The sequence below is a fragment of the Leishmania infantum genome, chromosome 25 (genome assembly GCF_000002875.2).
Source record: "Leishmania infantum JPCM5 genome chromosome 25".
NCBI classification, from domain to species: Eukaryota; Euglenozoa; class Kinetoplastea; order Trypanosomatida; family Trypanosomatidae; genus Leishmania; species Leishmania infantum.
Genome location: NC_009409.2, coordinates 618,033 through 640,048, shown reverse-complemented (window position 1 = coordinate 640,048; position 22,016 = coordinate 618,033). Strand labels below are relative to the sequence as shown.

Genomic DNA, 22,016 nt, shown 5'->3' with positions numbered 1-22,016 from the left:
AACGCGGACGTCCCTAAAGTCGCATTTGTTCGCGTTGCGTGCCTGTGGGCGTCGATGTGGGAAGGGGAGGAGGGCCGCAGTCCTTCTCCATCTTCTCGTGCCTTCGTGTTCCCTTGTGTCCTCCTTTCCCCTCGCTCTCCAGCTTTGCCTCCCTCTTGGCCTGGCGTCCCCCGCATCGCAAGCTTTCTGGATCGCCACAACCGCCCCTCCCCTCACCTCCTTCACGGCTGTCATCGATCATGGACGGAGCACCACAACAGCAACGGCTACAGCAGCAGCACCAATCTCAGGTGCGTGCGCCGACTCCTCCGCGATTGAAATCGCCGCCTGCATCATCGCTACCGGCGCAAGATGCAGCAACAATCGCAGACACTGCAGAGGATAAGGTCAACGCAGGCAGGCGCTCTTTGATAGCGCAGCTCACCTCCACCATCTCTTCCTCCTTTCAATTTATGGCCAACGAGGCGTCGGCCCGTAGCTGCGGTACGCAGCGCACGGGTGGCCACAGCACTAACGGACGTGTCGGCGAAGCAGGCCACCACGTCGATAAGCCGCCGCTCACGCACGCGCGCCCGCCTGCCTCTCGAGAAGAGGTCGAGGAGGGCCTGGACAAGATTCTTTACGCGATTGACCACCTCCAGCAGCTGCAGCAGCGCGGCCGTTACATCGCCAGCACCGAAGTGAAAAACCTCCGCCGCGCGTTCCTCTTCGCCGTTGGCGAGGAACAACGCTATCGCGACGCTGTAGCAGCACATGAGAGCGCGAGCGGGTGCTCCTCAGCACTCACTATGCCATCCCTGCCTGCGCAGTGCACACCGTTCAAGGAAACCATCTCCATGGCGGGCCCCACCGACACCGCTGCGGCGTCATGGAGCGTTCCGAGAACGCCATCAGCAGATGGCCCAAGTGGAAAGGCAGCCGAGGATGCAGTAGAAATATCTCGGCCCACAGAAGGAAAGCGGGAGTATAGCCCAAAGGCGGCGGCGGCCGACAGGCTACTCGCCGCGCTGGAGCATTACGTCGACGAGAACCCGTCCTCCACCTCCTTTGGCGCTCACGGCGCGCACTTCTCGTGGCGCAGCGTCATCCACACCCCCGGCCAGCGGCGGCTGCAGTCGCTTATTGTTTCCATCTTCACCTTTTTCACGGGGATCCCCATCTGTATGGCCATCACGGGGCTGCTCCTGCTCTCGCGCTACACGGCGCCCTTCATGGTGATGTACCTCATCTGGATCTTCACCTTCGGGCGGCCCAGGCATCCGCTGTGCAAGCACCAAACGTTCACGCGCTGCTTCGTGTGGCGCTACTACTGCGACTACTTCCCCATACGCCTCGTCATCCCCAGGCCGGTGCGGCGCCGCTTCGACAAGGAGCGCAACTACTTTTTTGTGTACCACCCGCACGGCATTCACTCGTTCGGCGCCATCGTCAACTTTGGCCTCGACCAGAACGATGCGTCGAAGACGCTCCACGGCATCACGATCCACCTGCAGACCCTTAAGGTTAACCTCTACGTGCCCCTATGGCGCCAACTTGCCATCTGGGCGGGGTGCGGCGACGCCAGTGCTTCCTGCATCCGAAAGACGCTCCGGTCCGGCCCTGGGCAGAGCATCATGCTCGTCGTTGGCGGGGCCGAGGAGTCGCTCATGGCAAAGCCGAACCGCAACGACCTGCTCCTGTTCAAGCGCAAAGGCTTCATCAAGATCGCGCTCCAGGAGGGGACGCCGCTGGTGCCAGTGTACGGCTTCGGCGAGAACAACGTGTACAGCGTGCCGGAGCTGGCCGACGAGCCATGGATTCGGTACGTGATGGTGCTGTGGAAGCAGTATGTCGGCTTCGCCATCCCGCTGGTGAGGGGTCGCGGATTCTTCAACTTCAACTACGGGCTGCTGCCGCACCGCCGCCCGATCGTGGTGGTGGTCGGGGAGCCGCTGGAGGTGCCGCACATTCCTAACCCGACCAAGGAGGATCTCGAGGTGTGGCAAGGCAAGTATATCGAGTGTCTTCGCAAGCTGTATAACGAGCACCGTGGCATCTACGACTTGGAGTCGACCGGTCTGCACATTATGCAGTGAGCGCGCGAAAATGACGGGGTCTGCACACGAGTGAGTCCGTGACGGGGAGAGAGATGGCGAGAGAGCGCGCGCGCTTTTCGCCTTCTTCCCCACGCGGCACTGCGCAGTGCTCGAGTAAAGTTGAAGGCGAGTGCGTCACGCCTGCCCACGAAGCGCGCTCTTCCGGACACCCCCACCCTTCTTTTGCCTCATCCTGCTAGTACACCTTTCTCACGCACACGCGCGCCCTTCGCCTCTGCAAAACAAAAAAGGGGGAGGGGGGCTAAGGTGTGTGCCAGTGTGTGTGTGTGTGTGTGTGTGTGGAGGGGTTGGGGGGTCTAGCTTGCATGTTTCGGCGTTGTGTTGATTTTTTGGCGGGGATTACCGCTCTCTTTTGCTGGCTCTATCTCTGTCTAAGGAACGCGCATCAATACGCGTATCTGTGTGTGTGTGTGTGTGTGTATGTGTGTGTGCGGTCAAGCTGTGTGCACTCCACAAGTCCTCTCCTTTCATGTATCTTCATGCCTTGTGTGTCCGGCTCTGTAGTCACCGTGTTGACGCTAATGGTGTGCTGCTCACTCTCTTTTTTTTTCTTGTTTCGATAGCGCTCATGCCCATCTTGTGAGCGGAGGTGCCACGGCAGTGCGTCCGTTGGGCGGCTGAGGCATGTTTATGCTGTTTCACCACAGGTTTATGGGCCCAGGGATGGCCTTGCCCTCTTCCTCCTTTCTCACAAGTGCCACTTTGGGCTTTCACCGCCACCTCTGCCACCTTCCCACGCATACACCCTTCTCTCCCTGCCCGCCCGCCGACTTCCGCGCTCGCTGGCTCCGCCAGTGGAAGCTGTCGCCTGACGAGTGGCGCTCTTCGAGGAGGAGCTGGGGGAGAAGCACCACCGTCTTGTGCTGGTGGACATCGTCCAATCGGGTGTTTCGATGTGCCCTTGTGAATGAAGTCCAACGTGTTTGGTTTCTTTCTTTGGTTGCACCCCCCCCACCCCCTTTCTGCGCCCTCTTGTCGGGTTGCTCTGTGTTGTCTTCCGTGCCTCTGCACTGTTTTCCTTTCTCCATGTCTTTGTCTGTGCGATAGGGTGCATCCTCTTCGGCCGACCACCAGTGCACCGTCCCTCTAATCGAGCGCACACCATCGGCATGCATTCATCGGCTCAATACATGTTCCTTCCTTGCCCCTTCGTCAGCACCATCGTAAACCCCCTCATGTGAGAACACGAGTGCACGCAGAAAAAGGAGCGAGCGAGCGAAGGCATAAAAAAATGTTGTGGTTGCCTTAAAGAAGAGACGCCCGTGTGCACGTGACGGCAGTGCGCAGCAGCACGCATACATACCTCCCTCTTCCTCCCTTCCCCTTGTGCTCCCTGGCAAACACCAGACACACCCAGGCGCGTGTGCATGCACGTACTCGTGTGGGTCTATCTGTGTGTGTGTGTGTGTGTGCATGTGCTTACGTCCGACAGAGGGCTTTGTGTCTGTTTGGGCCAGGGGGAGGGGCTGCACCTGCAGGCGAACGCAGAACGCAAGAGAGAGGGAGAAGTTGTCTTGGCACCCCCCTCCTCCTCCTCCTCCTCCTATCCTCCCTTCGCCTCCGCTATATGATCTTCCCCACTTCTTTGTCTATTACCAACGCACACCACTCTACCTCCTCTTAACACACGCACACACACATTGGGCCCCGCACTGCGGCAGCTTCTCTTTTTTTAACGAATCCTCTCCAGAGGCACGTTTCTCTCTCCCCCTCATCACCATCGCCGACCGCCGCCAGCACTACACGCGTACACATAATGGTATTTTTCTCCACCTACCGCAGCAAGCGCATCGTTGCGCCGGGCTTTCTCAAGGGCCCCGTGATGGCCTCGCGCGCCTTCTGTGACTACTACTTCCAGCGCGCGTGGAGCGGCTGCGTGCAGTGGGCGATCCCGGGCGAGGTGCGCTTCTGGGCGTGCGGCGTTCCCGTCATTTACTTCATTCACCGCTACCACAATGACCACTCGCTGGAGCCCGACTTTGTGGAGAAGGCCATGATTCAGCGCTGGGGTGGTTCGCTGGAGGAAGTGCGCAAACTATCGCCGCAGGATCAGCTCCGCATCCGTGTCTTTACGGACATAGAGAAGCTGTACTCCGCCTACGGCCCCAAGGAAACCATCATCCAGCCGCCAGGTGACCTCCTGCCCGGAAAGGACTACTACCACAAGAGCGGTGCCGCTGGTGTCCACCACTAAGCACAAACGGAAGAAGCGGCAGTACATACACAGGCGGCACCAAAAATACCCAAGAGAGTGGGTGTAGCCGTGTTGTGTTGAGTCCATCTACATCCTCGTATCCATCGTCGCCCTCCCTCACCCTCTCCCACCGTTCACCTCGCCACGGTATCGTGGTTGCTGGTGCTCCATTATCTTTGTTAGCGCAGCCCGCTGCGCAGCGGTGGCACAGAGAGAAGCAACAGACAGGCGCGCGCGTCGATGGGTATGTCAGTGGGTGGGAAAGTATGGGGGAGGAGGGGCGCAGGTGCTGGAGAGCAGTGGAGCAGCGCCCCGACGAGTATCCAGATGAAGGTCCCTCGAGCAAGCAACACTGGATGTGTGTACGTTTGTGCGCATACTTCGTTGTCTTCTTCGGATAGTATGGTTAACAAAATTACGTAGGAAGATCATCCTGAAGGACATCAGCCGCAGCAGCAGCATTGGCAATGGCAGAAGAAGAAGGATGTGCCACATGCCGTTGCGCCGAACCCTCTCAGCGCTGATCTCTTGATTGGACTGCATGTGTGCGTGCGTGTGTGTGTGTGTGTGTGCCTGGCATAACGTTTCTTAATCCGTCAGCCGTAGGTGCAAGGCTGCGTGCCACACGTGTGCACGAGGAGCAACTTTTGCGCACACGGAAGCGCACGCACGTCGTGGAAAACACAGAAGCAAGACACAAAAAGTGGGTAATATTCGGAATGGCAGACAAGCGGCGCTCTGACGGTGCACGTCAGCGCTGCTTCAAAGGGATTGAGAGTGCGCGTGCGGGGAGGAGGTATGAGGAAAAAGCGAAGTTGTGTTCGGTGCCGCACCCCACCCGCAACGGAGCTGTCGTCTCCTGCCCCCCCCCCTTGCCGCCGCCACACTCGCTCAGACCCCATTCCCACAGCCCGCCATCCCCGCGGCACTCTCGCCGTGGCGTATGCATGTGCATTGGTGCATAAATCGTTGAGGGTTCATGTCTGCACCGCTGCATCTACATGTGTGTGTGTGTCTTGCATACGCCCTACTCCATACCTCGCCATCAGCATGTGCTACTCGTCTTCTGCAACGCATTCGTCGTCTCTTCCTCGCACACACGCTTATCTCGAGTCACCACATCAGTAACACACCTCCAGCTACAGGCACCTCCTCTCCTCCGGACCTCGTCAAAAAGGTTTCGCAGCCCGAAACGACATACACGCACTCAAGTGCATTCCATCAATCACCGCCCCGACACGCTCGCCTTGCCATGTCGTCCGAGGTTGCGATTCAGCTGACGCCGTACCCGGCGGCGTTCATCGTTGAGCACGCCAAGCGCAAGAAGTACGCTGCGGGCTACATACTCGGCACTGTCAGGGCGGAGGAGATCGTCATCACGGACTTCATTCCGCACACGCACAAGGATACGGAGGTTCCGAACACGAAGGCCCATCGCGCAGAGCTGACGCGCCGGCGCGCCGCCAAGCGCCGCTACACGACGCAGGACCTCATAGGCTGGTACTCGGCGGGGCAGCCTGGTGCGGACCTGACCGAGGAGGACTACCAGCTGTGGTGCAACGCGCCGTCTGTCATTTTCCAGGGTCGCCACTGCCTTCACCTGCACTGCGAGATGCCCCACGAAGACGGGACGACGCCGAAGGTGGCGTGGACGGCCTCCGTCGTTTTCGAGGACCCTGCAGATCGAACGCTGAAGCACATCGACCACCGGGTCACCCTCGCCCCCATGAACAACCTTGCCTCGGATGTGATGCTGAGCCACATCACCTCCCTTGTCCTTTACAACGGTGGTCGCCCCTTCCCTCGTAGCAAGCTGCAGAACCTCGACGAGGTGGCGTACGTGGCCTCCATCGACCACAAGTCCTCGACGGATGCCGTGGACGAGGAGCAGCGCCGTCTGGAGCGCGCGGTGGCGGCGGCGCAGGAGATCGTGGCCGGCGGCAGCGGAGGTGGCAAGGAGGAGCATGAGATGATGACCGCCGTCGAGAACTTCCGCGCGATTCGCGACGAGGCACTGAAGCGCCAGCGTGACCAGACTGGTCGCATGGACTTCAACTCGCAGCAGTTCAAGGACGCCCTCATGATCAAGTGTGCTGCCACGATCCTGCGCAGGGAGATCGACCAGATCGAGCATCTCTCCACCGTGTACGGCGAAGATGCCGCTCGCCGCGGCAATGCCACCGGCGGTGAGAACAACGAGAAGCAGCAGCAACCGGAGAAGCAGCAGCAGTAGAAAGGGGGGTTGCGCCGCTCTATGTGTAAGAGCGAAAGAATGAGCGAAAGGGAACCAGTCTGGGCTGAATGCACCGTTGAGGCGAAGCTGCGCGCGAAGGGGATAATCGAGCAGCAGCGCAGACCACAGCGCAACTCCCTTTCCTCTTTCTAGCTGCCTGAAAGTGTGGTTGTGTCGGTGTATCGGTGTGGTTGCGTATGTGGGGGGGGAGGGAGGGGAAGAAGGGGCATGGAGGTTTGGGAGGGGAGGGGTTTGCAGCGGAGAAAGCGATGCTGGAGACGGCGCGTTCCTTGCCATCTTGCCCCCCCCCGCCACCACCCTCCCCCTCCGCCCCCCACTGCACAGCGCGTATGCGGGTGGTCGTTCGCTGTCGCCTTCGTTTCGCTTTGTTTTTGCGCGCTCCCCCGCGGCCCCTCTCTCGTTATCTCTCTCCTGTTTAATGAGCTAAGTAAGTCCCCGTCATGGGTTGCGTGCGTGTGCGTCTGTGGGCGTGTGTATGTGCGTGTGTCTCGCTCTTCGTTCCTTTGTTTTGTTTCGGCGTGCGTTGGTAAGTCGAAGTCGATGGACTTTCATTCTGCATCTAAGCATGCAAAACAACACACACGCACACACAAGCATGGATGGAAGGATGCATCGGCGGCAAGAGAACGTGCGGGGCAACGGAGCCGATGTAAGGAGAGAAGCAAAGTCGCGCCGTGATGCCGCCGCGGTCCGATAATATATATATATATATGTGTGTGTGTGTGTGGGGGGGGGGATCCGCGAACTCTCTCTCCCCTGTGTGACGTCGTCTTCACTGCTGGCAGCATTCACCAGCAGTGCGTGCTAGTGCGTTGCATGTGCACGTGCTAGTGGGGGTAGGCGCACGGCACTGGCGCACCCCAAGCTTCATGATTCCCTCTAATCATGTAGACGAATGGCCGCTGACGTCTCCCCGCCCCCCTCCCCCGTATCTCTCTCCCATTTTTGGCATGGCGGTCTGGCTGACCCTATCCGCACCACCTCCTCATCAGGTACACCCCACGCGTGACTGTGTCTGCGGGAGACTCTTTGCTGCCTCCTTGGAAAGTGTCGCCATCACAACCGCAGCAGCGGCACTACAAGCACACGCGCCCAGGCGCCGTAGGAAAGAGAGAATGAGAAGTCCGTACATTCGTTTCCCCAGCCCCTCCCTCGCGGAGGAAGCGCTACGCCTTGAGTGGGTCTTCGGCCTCAACAGCGACTACAAGGCTAGCATCCACAACCTCAGCATTGGCGGTGGTGGCGTCAGTGGCCGAGGAGAAAACCAACAGCAGCTGGCGCAGCAGCAGCGGAAGGTCTTCTACACGGTGGCTCACACGGGTGTCTTGTACGACGCAATCCAAAACACGCAGAAGCACCTCCTGGGGCACCGGTACTCCATCATCAGCAGTAGCTGCTGCGGCCACAACCACCGCTTCATCGTGACGGCTGACGAGGGCGACGTCAAGGTGCGCCGGCGCATTCAGCAGCAGGTGGTGCTCACGCAGTTGGCCAAGGGCCACGCGGGCGAGTCGCAGAAAGATGTGGAGGAGGAAGAGCTATGGGAAGAGGCTGCCATGTGCGTCGATCCCTCCGTCGCGAAGCGCGACGACGAGGAGGACGGGTCCGCCATGATTGTGTGGGACGCGGCTACCGCGCTACCGGTGAAAATGATTGCCACAGGCAAGTACGGCGGTGTCCTGAGCGTCGCCATGTCGCCAGATGGGCAATACCTCGCCACCCTCAACCGCCGAGATCCGCAGGAAATCATGATCTGGGCCTGGACACAATCGAATCCCGCCTCGGTGGGAGGAATGCCTGGCAACATCGGAGGAACCCATAACGCTGCTAACCTCCTCGCAGATGTTGATATGGCCCCCGTCTTTGTGCGGCGCATCGCTGCGCGCGATGAGCAGACGTTCATCTCCTTCTCGCAGGACAACCCAGAGCTGCTGTGCACGAACGGGCTGCGCCGCGTCATTTTCTGGTCTTGGGTGGAGGGGATGCTGAAGTACTACTCGCCGCCCATCCTCCAGCGCCGCCTCAAGGCCTCTGTCGGTAACTTCACTCAGACAGTGTATCTGCCTGGCACGATGATGGCGTGCAGTGGCACCGTCGACGGCGATGTGGTTCTCTGGTCCTTGCAGCCGCAGGACCGCGTCATCAAGGAGCAGGATAAATCGCTGCTGAAGATGGTGCGGGTGCACATCGGCGGCGTGACCTTCATCACGACAGTGCAAGGGTACATCGTCACGGGCGGCATGGACGGTGTCGTCAAGTTCCTGGATGCCAAGCTTCGACTGGTGGCGTGGTTCGATGACCTCAACGGCGGTCCCATCGTCTCCATCAGCTTCGACCAAGTGCTGCCGGTGATGACGGTGGAGGAGGCGCGGGCGATGGCGCCGGAGCAGGTCGATGGTCACCTTCTCACTGAAGGCACCGCCGCCGCGAGCCTGTTCACCGCGCCGGATTTCATGGTGTCGACGGCGCACAGCATGATCATCGACGTGCCAGCGAAGGCATTCCACACGCCCGGCACCGCCGCTCACGCGGGCCCCAACACAGCGGCACGCGGACGGCTCATCGTGCAGGGTCAAGACCGCGCCATCCAGTGTCTGGCGGCCCACCCGCACCTGCCGCGGCTGGCGATCGGCGGGTACAGCGGCAATCTGCACCTCTGGGACTACTGCGAGAAGCGAGTGGTGCTGCTGAGCCTCTTCCGCAACCTGCTGATCCGCTGCTTGGCCTTCGACCCGTCGGGCAAGTGGCTCGTTGTCGGCTTCACCAACGGCGTCATAAAGGTGCTGGACGGGGAGACGCTGGAGGAGGAGCAGACGATTCGCCCCATAGCCAGCGCCACGGCAGTCGGCACGGCAGCCAGCGATGGTGCCACAGCAGCCGCAGCGCAGCCCTCGTCGCCGGGCAACGGCAAGCAGAGTGTCGCCGAACAGCAGCAGCAACAGCAAGCAACGGTGAGCAAGGCGGCCGCCAGTGTGGAGGAGATCCGCTTCTCCCCTGACAGCCTCCTCATGGCCACCGCCAAAGACGACGGCTCCGTCGGCCTGTACGAGTATGTAAAGGCGTCCGGGTCTACCAAGAAGGCGGAGTGGCAGCTCGTGGGCCACCACAAGACGCACAACGCACCTATCTGCGGCCTCCACTTCGGCGCCCACACAGCCGGCTTAGAGGAAGGGCTGAGGCTCCTCTCCGTGGGCGCTGACAAGCGACTCATCGAGTACGAGCTCGTCGACTCCAGCCCCGAGACGGGGCTTCTCCTACGCACGGCGCATAAGATATCGCAGGAGTCGGCGCCGACAGGCTTCGCCTGGCTGCCAGACGGGTGCTCGCTGCTGGACGCAGCGAGCCAGCCGCGCGACTTCTTTGATACCTGCGGCGAAAGTAGTGACGACAGGACAGAGGACGGTAGTGCTGCGCACGAAAGGGGCGACGACGACAAGGCCGCCAGCACCGCAGGAGGCGGTGGTAGCGGCACGGATGTGCTGGACATGCTGCTGATCGCCACCCGCGAGTATAAGTTTCAGGTGTACCTCAGCAACTGGAGTCGGCAGTGTGTCAAGACAGTCTTGGCGCCGACGTTCGGCGGCCCGGTGACGCAGATGGCTATTGTGCCGGTAGCGAAGGCACCCGCCGCACCTGCGTCGACATCGTCCCCGCCGCCATCTCACTGCTTGGTGTACGCGACCAAGGAGAAGGTGATTGGGCTCACTCAGCTCCCCCTCCGCGGCGATCCGTGCGGCTCCATCGGCATCCTCGCCCACCCAGGCGTCATCACCAGCATGGTCACCTCGCACGACGGCGCCATCGTCTTCACGGCGGGCGGGCCTGACCAGGCTGTCATGCAGTGGCGCGTGCGCGGCGAATACATCATGTCACCGTCGGAGTGGGCGGCCGTCGTGCACTGCCGGGAGAAGGGCGGCGTGCCACTGCCTCATCTCGTCGGCGCGGTCGAGGGCGGCGCTGACGGTGAGTTGATGAACGAAGTGGTGGACTACTTCTATTACGCCCAAATCCGCGCGCAGGGTGAGGAGACAACGGCGAAGCGCGTGCTGCTCGGCGCCATTCCGTTTTCTCAGATGCCGAACCTTCTGCGCTCTCTCTGCTACTACCCGTCCGAGAAGGAAATCGGGCACCTGACCTACGAGGTGGCGAACATGTATGGCCCACGGGACGAACCGCTCGCTGAGGTGAATGTGGACACCATTCTGCTTGACTTCTCGCAGTTCCTGCGGTTGTACATCAATTACCGCCCCGTGTTCGGCATCACGCGGCAAGATATCGAGGCAGCCTTCCGCGCGCTGGGCGCGGATAGGGTGACGGGGGAAATCAACCGCGACCACCTCTTCCATCTGCTGTCCACCGAGGGGGAGTCGCTCAAGTCCAGCGAGGTCGCCGCGGCTTTGACGTCGCTGCTCGGCGACGGCATCCGGCTCGAAATGCTCGAGGACGTCATTACAGCACGCACCTTCGCGAAGAACCTGCTGGGCTTCGAGGATTACGACGACGACCTTGGACCGGACGGTAAGGAACAGCGTGGCAACGGCGTGGACAGCGAGGATGACTACGATAGCAGCAGCGGCATGTACACCGCCGGCGACGAGGTCGACGTCAACACGCTTGCCTAGTAACCGGTGGCTACGGAATGGATAGCAGCGGCGCAAGCCAGCAGTGGTGTAGGTGCAGCAGTGTTGTGGTTTGTCCCTCGCTCATGTACGTAGATTGAATCCCTTCTTCTCTCACTTATGAGCTCCGTGAGAGAAGGAAAGGGGGGTGGGAAGCGAGGGAAGCGAGGAAAGCGGGAGACGGTCGCCTTATCTCCAGCACGTACACGCTAGCGCAGTGAGCGCATACCCTTCTACAGAGCGCGCTGCTTGTCAGTCTCTCTGAGCGTGTTTCTGTGCTCCTATGTGTGCCCCTCTGCAGGATAACGATGTAAACTAGCCAGGTGCGTGCGCCCGGAGCGGGATGAAGCATGCAGGCGGAAGAGGAAGAGGAACGGCTCCGGCACACTCTAATACACATCGGTGTGTGTCTGTCTCTTGGGAGGGGCGGAAGCGGATGTCTGCCGCGTCCCAAGCCCTCCCCTCGCTCAGCAACAGCAATACATTCAGACGAAACAGAGGTGGTGGGGCTCTTCTTCACTGCGTGCTGAGGCCTCCTCCGCTCCACCCCCAACCCTTCGCGCCTCCCCTCCGCCATCGCCGTCTGCGTAGAGGGCAGACGGTGATGCGCAGCGGGACGAGACTTGGGAGACGGCCATGCGGCATTGCTAGTGTTCGTAGTCGAAACGAATGTGAGCAGAGACTGCCTCGTGCAGGGCATGCACGAGTGTGCGGATGCTTGCGCAAGCGCCGCATCGTCGCTCGGTCGCCACCTCTCTGACTCTCTTTACGCAGCTGCCACGCCTCCCCCTATTCTCCCTTGATCTTCGCCCGCAGACCTCCAGCATTCCGGTGCTGCGGAGCAGCTGCCCGCCATCCCCTGACACACAGTACACAACCACGCACATACGGCCGTCCATACCTTGGCACTTAAGTCGGTGGATCTATAGAGCAAGCGCTGCACTACCTTCGAGCGCGGCTCGCCGCTGGTTTGTGCGCACACACTCACACAGGCAGCAGCGCTCGCGTTACAATCGCCAGCATCATCATCATCACAGACGACACCCTATCATAGATACACACCCGCGCACTCACATAAGAGGGTGAGCAGACGGGAGAGGGCCTGCTCGTCACGGCGTTGGTGTGGTTCTCTCCGGAGATGGATCCGGTCACAAACACTTTCTTCAGCAAACCACACCCGCACCCGCACGTGCCTCTGTCCCCCTTCGTTGCGAACCATTCGTGAAAATACTAGAGAGGCCACCCCTTCGCCTCCTGCTTACCCTCTCCTGCAGCGCTGCCGTCCATGTCGTCTGCTGTCACCTCCTGCTCCTCTCGCCCTCTCTCTGGGGTGCGCGTCTTCTTGCACATCCGCCACGGCCCCGGCGACGAGGACGGAGGACGGATGAATCACAGCGGCATCAGCACCGACTACGCCATGAAGCGCAACGGAGACGGTAGCCGAGCCTCTGCCAGGGATGTACTGCGCACCGCGCGTTTTCATGTGCAGCAGCTGGGTGCCACGCTTGCCCTAAGTGAGGCCGCCGCGGATTTGGTCGTCTTTCACCGCGGCAGTGCATCCTTCTTAGAGGCTGCGCACGTGAAGTTCAAGACGGTGGTTCGTCCAGACTACCTTGCCGCATGCGTCGCTGCCGATCAACGCGTGAGCATAGCCCCCTACGTCGTCAGCGTGACGGCAGCCACGTGCACCACCCCAGCGCGCAAGCCTGCTGGAACCTCCTCCTCTGCTGTCCCTTTATCTCACACCTCGGCCGCCTCGCCGGGAGGTGCTCTTAGAGCAGCGACCGCCGCTGGCGACACTCCGCACAGTACTGGCTGGGGTGCGAAGAGCAGCAGGTCAGCTAGACGAGATGCAGCCGCCGCCCCCTCGCATGCAACGCGTAGCCCGCCGAAATGCCGTGCCCAAACGAGCACACCAGCCGAAGACCCCAAAAACCCTCCCCTGCTTCACCGCTTACTTCTCCTTGACGATGAGGATGGCGGCAAGGCAGACCGCCAGCAGCAACAGCAGCGCAGGCTCGCAACTCTTGCAAGGGTGGTGACGGCAAGCACAGAGGGCTCAGCCGCCATCACCGCTGCTTCCCCCTCCACTCCCTCAGCTCCCCAGGTCGCGCCCAGCACCCCCACCAACAGCGGCGCCACGAGGCCGCATCATCTTATCGCTGACACTCCGAACAGCAAGGCGAATGCCGTACGCTGCGCGTCTGGGCAGCTCCAAAGTGACGGTGCAGGCGGCCAGCAAAGAAGGAGTGCGGCCCGTGCGGAGCGAGGCGCGCACCAGGATGGCACGGCGGCGTTCGAACTCGACGAGGATATCACCCAGCAGCCGAGCACCGACACCGCCTCTACGCCGCGGCTCACCCCGTCTTCTCGATACGAAGTCGGCGGTTGCGGAATCCAAGGCGTGAGTGCCGTGACGCTGCCTAGCAGCAGCAGCAGCAGCAGCAGGGGAAACAAACGCGTTGCTGCCGCAGTGGAGAGGTGGGAAGCGGATACGGAGGAGGAGGAAGCGATTCGCCATGCAGTGCTGCGCTCAACGGCGACGGCCGCCGTGACTCGGCGACGGGGGCGACCGCACAAAGAAGCCGGCTCGACTCCCACGGCGGCTTCCGCGGTGTCGCTGCCAGCGGGCAGTGCGGCCGGCGACCGAAGCGCGACGGCAAAGCGCAGCCGAGACCCTTTCTTGAACTCGGAAGGCAGCTCGCAGCATCAGCTGCTGCCACGAGCGGCGGCAGCGCCGTCCCCGAGTGAGTTGAGTGGTGTGAGCGTGGCTGTCACCGAGCCGCTTGCCGCCTCCTCTCTAACGGTCACCATCGCTGCCGCACAGCCGCAGACGCCATCAGCAGCCTCTGCGGCGCCTACCCGAACGACTGCAAGGCGACCTCGCCGCAGCAGCGTTGCTGGCAGCTGTGCGGAGGGGCCGGCCCATCGCACCCGCTCAACGCCATCTGACAAACCACAAGGTAGTCGCCAGAGACGAAGAAAGCAAGAAGATGCGGGGCACGGTGTAGTTCATGAAGAGGCGAGTAAGTCATTGAAGCGAGAGCAGCAGCAGCAGCAGCGCCACCTTTGCGCGCGACGACGCCGTCGCATCTCAAGCCGAGGTAGGGCTGAGGTCCTATCGGATCTCGAGTGTGCTCCCCCCGCGGAGCTCCCCCTCTCCATGACCTTCACAGACCTCGCTTTCCTCCGTCGGCTGGCCTCGGAGGACGAGAAAGCGGGAGTGACGGCGGCTGGGCTGTGCGTGCTCGTATTCCTCGATGGCCTCGCAGACGTCGATGCAGCGGCGGCGACGCTTTCATCTTTCCTGCGCGACGTCGTGGAACAGCTGGGTGCTACCTGTGTCGTCCTCGGCGGCGACGGCGACGACGACGACGGCAGCGGAGGTTGCTCGTGCTGGTTTGGCAGACACAAACGCACTCACGGGGAACGGACGCGGCGCATTGCGAAGAAGCCGACGCACCTCGTGGTGAGCCCACACGCCGTTCTCACGCCGGACATTTTGTTCTGCAAGGCGTTGGGCATCCCGATTGTGACGCCGCAGTGGCTCTACGACGCGGTAGCGCTGGGGGCGTTTCCGGCCGTCTTGCCGCACGTCCATGCCCACCCCGTGTACGGAGATCGGCAGGTAGCGGACGCGGCGGTGGCGGTGGCCGCTCCGGTCACTGCTGCCGGTGTCCATCGTCGCGAGGAGCTCCTTGGAGCCGAGGAAGACGATGGAGATGCGGTGGAGTCAAAGGCGGTGTGGGCTGGCTCAAAAGCGGGAACGCGGTGCCCACCGCGCTGTCGCGGGTCCTCCACGTTGCGACAGCTTCGTAAAGAGGTGGCGGAGGAGTACGTGCCGGCTGGCGAGCAGGCGATGCGGCCGTTCTACGTGCCTATCTTTCAAGACCGCATGTTCTACCTCCACGTTCCCCCGGCGGACCTGGCGAATGCCAACGCAGCCGGCGGTGACGCCGGGCCGCGACGCTCAAGTCGAGCGAGTCGCGACGGCCGCAGTGGGAACTACCTGGGCGACGCGACTGCCGCCTTGGCGCAGGTAAAGGAGCTTCTGCGCGTTCTTGGCGGTACGGTGACGCGTAATGTGGAGAGCACTTACCTTGACCTTGTGATCGACCTGACAGGCTTTTACGATAACATGGTGGAACTGGGGCTGACAGCAAGAGAGCAGCAGTCGCAGCAGCGGGCCCGCGCGCTCCGTGAGTCTCTCAGCTGTGCCTTTCAGGAAGCCCTGCAGCGCGTCTCTCTGCAGCCTGTTCCCATGGACGCCGGTGCTGCTTCGACCGCGCCTGCCGTGTCTCCGACGGCTCCGCCGGTTGTGGGGATCGCGTGGCTCATCCATTCGATTCTCACGCGTCAGTGGACGGCAACGGGCCCGTTTGCGCTGACTGGGCACCCTCTCACTGTGCAGATTGCGACCGTGCACCCGCGCGCGCAGGTCGACGGCACTGTGGCCGCCAGTGCGACAGTGCCTTACGAGCCTGCGACGGGAAGTGTGGCCGTCGCAGCACCGGTAGCCGAGGATGCTCTTGTCGCTGCGGGCGCGTCAGCTGCCATGGACGCACTATATGCACACACCCCATCAGCGCCGCCGTCTCACGAGGAGGCCGCCGAGTCACTGAGCAGTTCTGTCTGGTCAGCTGTGGTGGCAGCAGCCGCTGCTCCGCACCTCAAGCAGGCGCGAGGTCCGAAAGCCGCACTAAAGCATGCGAGTCATCAGCTCGGCACGCAGGACATAGCGGCAGTGCTGAGCGACGCTCAGCTGCAGTCGCTCGGTGTGCCTGATGCAGCCACTCCGTCCATATCAGGGCCTGCGCATCCACCGCACCAGTCCGCCACGACTCCGTTCTGCATGGAGGAGGAAGATAGCCTTGCCTTTGCGCGCATGCAGTACAGCGACGGCGATTATGATGGCGTCGTGTGACAGGGAGAGGGAAGGAGAGATGGACAGGAGCAGACGCACAGTTCGTGCCTGTGTGTATGCTCCCGGCTATGTCTCAATCCCTGCGGCTAGATCATGAACACACACTGACAGGCGCATAGACAACTCTATACTAGCATGGATGCCGACAGCACGCACAGACGAACTAAACAACCTGCAGGCGCGCCTGCGTGCAGTCGCCGCCACAGTGGAGGAGGAAGCGTGTTTCTTTTCAGCTGATCTGCCGCACGCGCCATCAACTCCCCTGTCGCTTCTTCACTCACCTTGGGCTGTGCAAGTTCAGGCGCGTCGGTCACGTGTGTGTGGGGAGAGGGGCGTTGCGCCCACGCCCGCGCACTCTGTGCAGTCACTGATTCCTTTTATCACTCGCTCTCTCGATTCATCCATCTCCTCCCTCCCCTCTTGCCCTCTGCTCGCGCATACACGCACACGCGAGCGGCTCAGCAATCGGCGAAGCTGTCGTAACGGAGCGGAAACTGTGCGCGCCTGTCTGTCTGACTGTGTGTGTGCGTGTGTGTTTCACGGAGTACGGTCACCTTTGGGTGTAGAACTCCGCTGCGCATACGCATCAGGCGTCTTCTCCTCCAGCATCTTCCTGCCCTCGCCTCGACCCCCCCCCACGCAACTCCGCTGTGGATTCTTTTTCGAGCCCTTCGCGCGCTCCCTCCCTCTCCCTCCTTTTTCTCCATCGGCAGATCGCACACATCATCATTGCACCTCTGCTGTGTGTGTCTGCCCACCCACCCACTCTCAACCCCCCTCTCTCTGCTTCTCTTCGCGCACAGCTGCCCGTCGATTGGCGTTTTGTGGGCACGTGTGTGTGTGTGTGTGCATGCTTCCGTGTCCTGTTGTCGCGCATGCTACCATGTTTCTGGCCCTTTCCCTCCGCTGCTGACTCATCCACCCCCACCCCGCCGCCCTTACTCCATCTTTGATCCGTCCCACTCTCTCTCTGGGAGACACACGCACACAGAAACAGATACCCTGCTCCTGTGCCCAGCGTACGTGCCAGTGTATCTCCCCCCACCCACCCGCCCCTCCCTGCGCGTGTGCGTGGGCGTGCGCGGGCCAAGCAGACGAGAGCGTGCGAAGAGAGCGACTCGGGAGCAGCATAGTAGCAGACATTTTTTTTTCTGAAAAACAAGATGGCCTCTGTATCCGAGAAGTATCAGCCGACTGGCAAGGAGGTCCCGTTTGGGGGAGGCCGCTTTCTTCTCAGCCACCGCCTCGGCAACGGCTCCTTCGGCGACATCTTCGAAGGCTACGACAAGAAGAGCCACCGCATCGTCGCGGTGAAGCTGGAGCGCAAAAAGGCGCGCTATCCGCAGCTGTCCTACGAAAGCAAGGTGTACCGCGTGCTGCATCAGCCCCCAGTGGGGCAGAATGAAGTGAACCCAAAGCAACTTTTTGCGGAGGGCAGCAACCACAGCGTTGTGAACGGTGGCACGGCGCAGGGCGACAGCAACAATACCCCATCCAACCTGCCACAGAGCGTCAACGCCACCGCGCAGCAGCAGCGCAAATCATTAGAGATCAGCATCGTTGTCGGCATTCCGCAAATCTACTACTTCGACAGCGAGGGCGATTACAACATCATGGTGATGGAGATGTGCGGCCCCTCGCTGGAGGACGTCTTCAACTACTGTCACCGTCGCTTCTCTCTCAAGACGGTGCTCATGATTGCTGATCAGCTGCTGCACCGAATTCAGTACTTTCACGAAAAAGGCTTCGTGCACCGCGACATCAAGCCAGAAAACTTCGTGTTCGGCTGCCGGTCCAAGGCGCACATCCTCTACATCATCGACTACGGGCTTTCCAAGCTGTACTGGGAGGTGAAGAAAAACAGTCACATCCCCTTTGCGGAGGGTCGCCCGCTGACCGGGACGGCGCGCTACTGCAGCACCAATGTGCACCGCGGCTTCGAGCAGAGCCGCCGTGACGACCTCGAGTCCATCGGCTTTCTCCTCATCTACTTTCTGCGAGGCAACCTGCCCTGGCAAGGGATCCAGGCGAAGGACCAGCAGATCAAAACCATCAAGATCGGGGAGACTAAGATTGCCACGCCGCTGGAGGAGCTGTGCAAGGGGATGCCAAAGGAGTTTCTCAACTACTGCCAGTACTGTCGTTCCTTGTCCTTCACACAGAAGCCGGACTACGACAGCCTGCGGCGCCTGTTCCGCGATCTAGGCAAGCGGCTCGGGCTGACACTGCCCGCGCGCGATTTGCCTAGTGGCAACTTCTGCGCAGCAAACCGCACTGGCGCGAAACCGTCCAACCCGCTCGCGGTGCCCGCCATGTTGTCCACCGATATCACATCCCCGACCGATTCGCGGCTGCTGAGTGTCGTGAGTGAGTCTACGGTGAACAGCCGGCGCAGCCATCCGTTCCAGACCCCCAGCACCGTCGCAGCGCAGGTCCTGCCGACTCTCGAGGACGTCGATCCGATGCGCGGCCCGTATGACTGGTGCTTCGACTGGTTCTGTAAGCGGCAGATGGAGGTCAAGAGGGGGATGGAGGAGCAGTCGCGGCAGCAGCGGCTCGAAACGCAGATGTCGGCTATCGCGTCTCGCAACAGCGAGCTGCGCCTCGAGGATGTCTCCGACGTAATGAACGGATCGACGCAGCGCGACAAGAACAGCGCCTTTGGCAGCAAGCGTCCTATGTTCAGCAGTCCATTGCAGCCGGATCGCCTGCGCATGTAGGAATGTTGCAGTGTGTGCGTGCGTGTGCGAGAAAGCGGGGGTGATGCATACGCCTGTGCATTGCAAGCTCATGACCGACACCACATGCCGTGAGAAAAAGGGGGAGAGCCGCACAGAGGACGCGTGCACGCGTGGCGTAAAGCTGCCACTGTCGTCTCCTCCGCACACCCCCTTCTGCAACCGTCCCGTCACTTTCACGTACCGTATGCCCTGCGGTTGCGCAGATCTCTGCTACGGCAACCCTTTTCCTGTCCCCCTGCCACTCCCGCAACGGGTCTAGTTCCAACTAGGCATACCCCCTCTTCTTCACCTTGTGCAGTCCTCTGTAGGGTTTCTTTTCTTTGGCGCACCTCGTCCTCCCCTCTATGCGCTTATATGTCTGTTCGTATGTGTGTGTGTGTGTCTGTCATCTTTCCCCTCTCCCACCCCTCCTCCCACTCTCTGTGTGGATGTGAGTATGTTATGTATATCCGCCGGTGTTCCCTCTGTGTGTGTGTGTATGTCTGCCGTTGTAAAGGCAAAGGACAGGGAGAGCGAGAGAGATCGCGTGTGTCCTCTTCGCTCTCCTCCCCGCCACCGCCTCCAGGCCCGCAGCCTCTCTCTCTCTCTCCCGCTCACATGCCGCCCCACCGCCCACCCAAATGTTCTTCCTTGATTTCTCATATAGATGTGCGTGTGTGCGGCTCTGATGACGGAGACACCCCAGTGTGATGCCAGCGTCAAGTACCTACGACCGTAGCGGGAGGCCAGAGCGATGTACCGCTACGGGTGTCGGCGGTGTCAGGCCCTGGACTGGCGCTGCATCGAAGCGGCCTGCGACAGTGAGCACGTTTGTGCCATCCATGCGATTGGGCAGAGTGTCAGCGTCACTCGAATACATCCCCCCGGCCCTCACCGCGCCCTGGCTCGGGGAGCCCGAGGCGCCCCGAGGGATGCGCGACGTGGCGACCGGGCACAAGGCGAGCGGCCGTGAGGGGCGACCTTGCGGGGCGGGGAGGGCGGGTAGAGGGTCTGGGGCGGAGGCCGCGCTTCGCTGACTGGGTCGGCGCATTTCTGCAGCGGCGCGTGTCTACGGCTGCTTGGCGCCACGCGGTGTGGGGGCCTGTTGCGGCGGTGGGTGGGCCAGGTGGGAGGGAGGAAGGAGCGTTGTGCCCATGCTGTATGGCAGGGAAAGGGACACGTTGGGCAGCCAAAACGTGAAAGTCTTCTCCGCCACGCACACACGCGTAATCGATGCACCATGCACACACTCCGACACCACCACAAGACGACAAAGGAGGAGGAAGGGGGCAAAAACAGGGCGCAGCAAATGCGGAATTCGCTTCATCCCACCCGAACTGACTACAGCACATCGTCACGGGGTGCGAAGTCTCGTCCCCCCATCTCCACAAACCTCCTCCTCCTCCACCAGTGCCCACCTCACGCGCTCATTCCGCGTCACTTGGACGTGTCTGTGTCTCCCTCCCCCTTCCTCTCTAATCTCTCTCTTTTCCGCCTGCTCTTCTCTCTTCCGTGAAGTCGATTCCAATGTACAAGTGCGTGCCTCTCTCCCTCCCCACCCACCCACCCCCTCGCGTGTAGGTGTGTGTGTGTGTGTGCGTGTTTTCCGTGACCCACATATTGTGTGCCTCTCTGCAGTGCTGCTGATATCTACACATATATATATATATATATGTACCTCTGTAGTGGTTTCCTTCTCTTGCTTTCGCCGCCTCCTCTCTATCGTGGTGGTCATCCGTGCCTTGATGGCCGTTGTCGTTGTCGAGGAGGAGGATCGTCGCCGTGGCTAGTTCCCTTTTTCTTTTTCATTCGCCTATCACCCCTCTTTCTATCCTATCCCCTCTCTCTCCGCTACATATTTGTCTCTCCCTCTCTCTTCGTCGAGCAAACGCAGATACTCACGGGCTCGCACATACAAGCACGCACACACACACACACATCACCGCCTTCTCCATCGCTCATCTCCCTCGTGCCGTCCTCTGCACCTTTATCATCCTTTTCATTTTTCTTCGCGTTGTTTCTACCAGATCTCGCTCTTGAGCGCTCTCTCTCTTCCCTTGTCTCCGCTTTCGTCTGTCCGTCCGTGTGTGCGTGTGTGTATGCTCAGTTGATGATCATTTTTTCCAGTTTGCACACACACACACGCACAGGCACAGGCGTGCATGCGTGTGTGTGTGTGTGTGTGTGTGTGTGTGTGCGTCTGTGTCTGTGTGCGCGTGCGATGTCGCCATGTTGTGGGTTACCTCGTCTTTGTACTGACGCATGTTTTCATTTTTATTATTATTTTGTTGTGTTTGTGTCGTCGATCCCCCTTCCCGGGGGTGGGGGTGCCCTCCTCCACCGGCGCCTCCTCTGACTCCGGCTTCCTGCTCCTTCTCTTCCTCTCTCCATGCGCCTGTGTGTCTGCGCATGCATATGTGTATCTCCTGCACTCGCTGGTATCCCCGCTCTCTCTCTCTCGTTGCCGCAGACTTCCTTGCAGTGCGGCTGGCCGTTATCTGCGGCTGATGGTGTTTGTTGGTTAGTGTGCGGGGGCGGAGTACATGGTAGTGGTTATGAAGAGGTCGGTACGATCTCGCCGATGGAGAAGATAGGTGAAGGAACTACACGGCACAAGCACGAGCGCGCACTCCGAAGGCAATTTGCATTTCTCGAACAAGTTCAAGGGAACTGATCAAGCATGATCGGCACTGTCTTGTGTGCGTGCGCGCGCGCACGTGGGCGATCTCAAGGGGCGCATGCACGTGTTCTTCTGCGCTACGCCTACGCTCTCCATGTTTATGGCAATCGGTGTTCTGTGTCTTTGTGCGCTGCATGGTGACAGCGTTGGGAACGGTGAGACAGTGTGGGGTGGAAGTTGCTCGGCTCCAGTGCCTGTTGCCGCGTTCTCTCTCTCTCGCTGATGTGTTTGCATGTGTGTGTGTGTGTGTGTGTGTGTGTGCGGGAGCGCACATGGCGCTAGAATCTCACCACTCTCGCCCTCCCACCACAGCACATGGCCGTAACTCCCATCTCCCTCACCTCTCACATCTCTCTGTCTCTCAAACGCGCTGATGTTTTTGTCCTCTCGCGCTCAACACATAACCGAACACGCATGCGGCGATAGTGAAACTCACCGGCGTCGGCGTCGTTGTTTTGCGCGCACGCCGCAGGTGCCGGAAGATAACGCACACGCATTCCACGCATTCTTTCGCTTGTCCTCTTTCTCT

General features: G+C 60.8%; 6 protein-coding genes across 6 annotated transcripts; all 6 read left to right on the top strand.

Moving 5' to 3' along the window:
- Positions 1 to 239: 239 nt before the first annotated feature.
- On the top strand, positions 240 to 2,075 carry LINJ_25_1690 (conserved hypothetical protein; the record flags this gene model as incomplete). Its single annotated transcript, XM_001466163.1, has 1 exon — positions 240 to 2,075. The coding sequence occupies one exon, from the start codon at positions 240 to 242 to the stop codon at positions 2,073 to 2,075; it is 1,836 nt and encodes a 611-aa protein (XP_001466200.1).
- A 1,777-nt stretch (positions 2,076 to 3,852) lies between these two features.
- LINJ_25_1680 (conserved hypothetical protein) lies at positions 3,853 to 4,290 on the top strand (the record flags this gene model as incomplete). Its single annotated transcript, XM_001466162.1, has 1 exon — positions 3,853 to 4,290. The coding sequence occupies one exon, from the start codon at positions 3,853 to 3,855 to the stop codon at positions 4,288 to 4,290; it is 438 nt and encodes a 145-aa protein (XP_001466199.1).
- Positions 4,291 to 5,542: 1,252 nt separating this feature from the next.
- Positions 5,543 to 6,523, top strand: LINJ_25_1670 (conserved hypothetical protein; the record flags this gene model as incomplete). Its single annotated transcript, XM_001466161.1, has 1 exon — positions 5,543 to 6,523. One exon carries the CDS (start codon positions 5,543 to 5,545, stop codon positions 6,521 to 6,523), a length of 981 nt encoding a protein of 326 aa, XP_001466198.1.
- An 890-nt stretch (positions 6,524 to 7,413) lies between these two features.
- On the top strand, positions 7,414 to 11,166 carry LINJ_25_1660 (conserved hypothetical protein; the record flags this gene model as incomplete). The annotated part of the gene is made up of 1 exon (XM_001466160.1): positions 7,414 to 11,166. The coding sequence occupies one exon, from the start codon at positions 7,414 to 7,416 to the stop codon at positions 11,164 to 11,166; it is 3,753 nt and encodes a 1,250-aa protein (XP_001466197.1).
- Positions 11,167 to 12,580: 1,414 nt separating this feature from the next.
- Positions 12,581 to 16,087, top strand: LINJ_25_1650 (conserved hypothetical protein; the record flags this gene model as incomplete). The annotated part of the gene is made up of 1 exon (XM_001466159.1): positions 12,581 to 16,087. The coding sequence occupies one exon, from the start codon at positions 12,581 to 12,583 to the stop codon at positions 16,085 to 16,087; it is 3,507 nt and encodes a 1,168-aa protein (XP_001466196.1).
- A 1,163-nt stretch (positions 16,088 to 17,250) lies between these two features.
- Positions 17,251 to 18,807, top strand: LINJ_25_1640 (putative casein kinase I; the record flags this gene model as incomplete). Its single annotated transcript, XM_001466158.1, has 1 exon — positions 17,251 to 18,807. The coding sequence occupies one exon, from the start codon at positions 17,251 to 17,253 to the stop codon at positions 18,805 to 18,807; it is 1,557 nt and encodes a 518-aa protein (XP_001466195.1).
- Between the last annotated feature and the right edge of the window lie 3,209 nt (positions 18,808 to 22,016).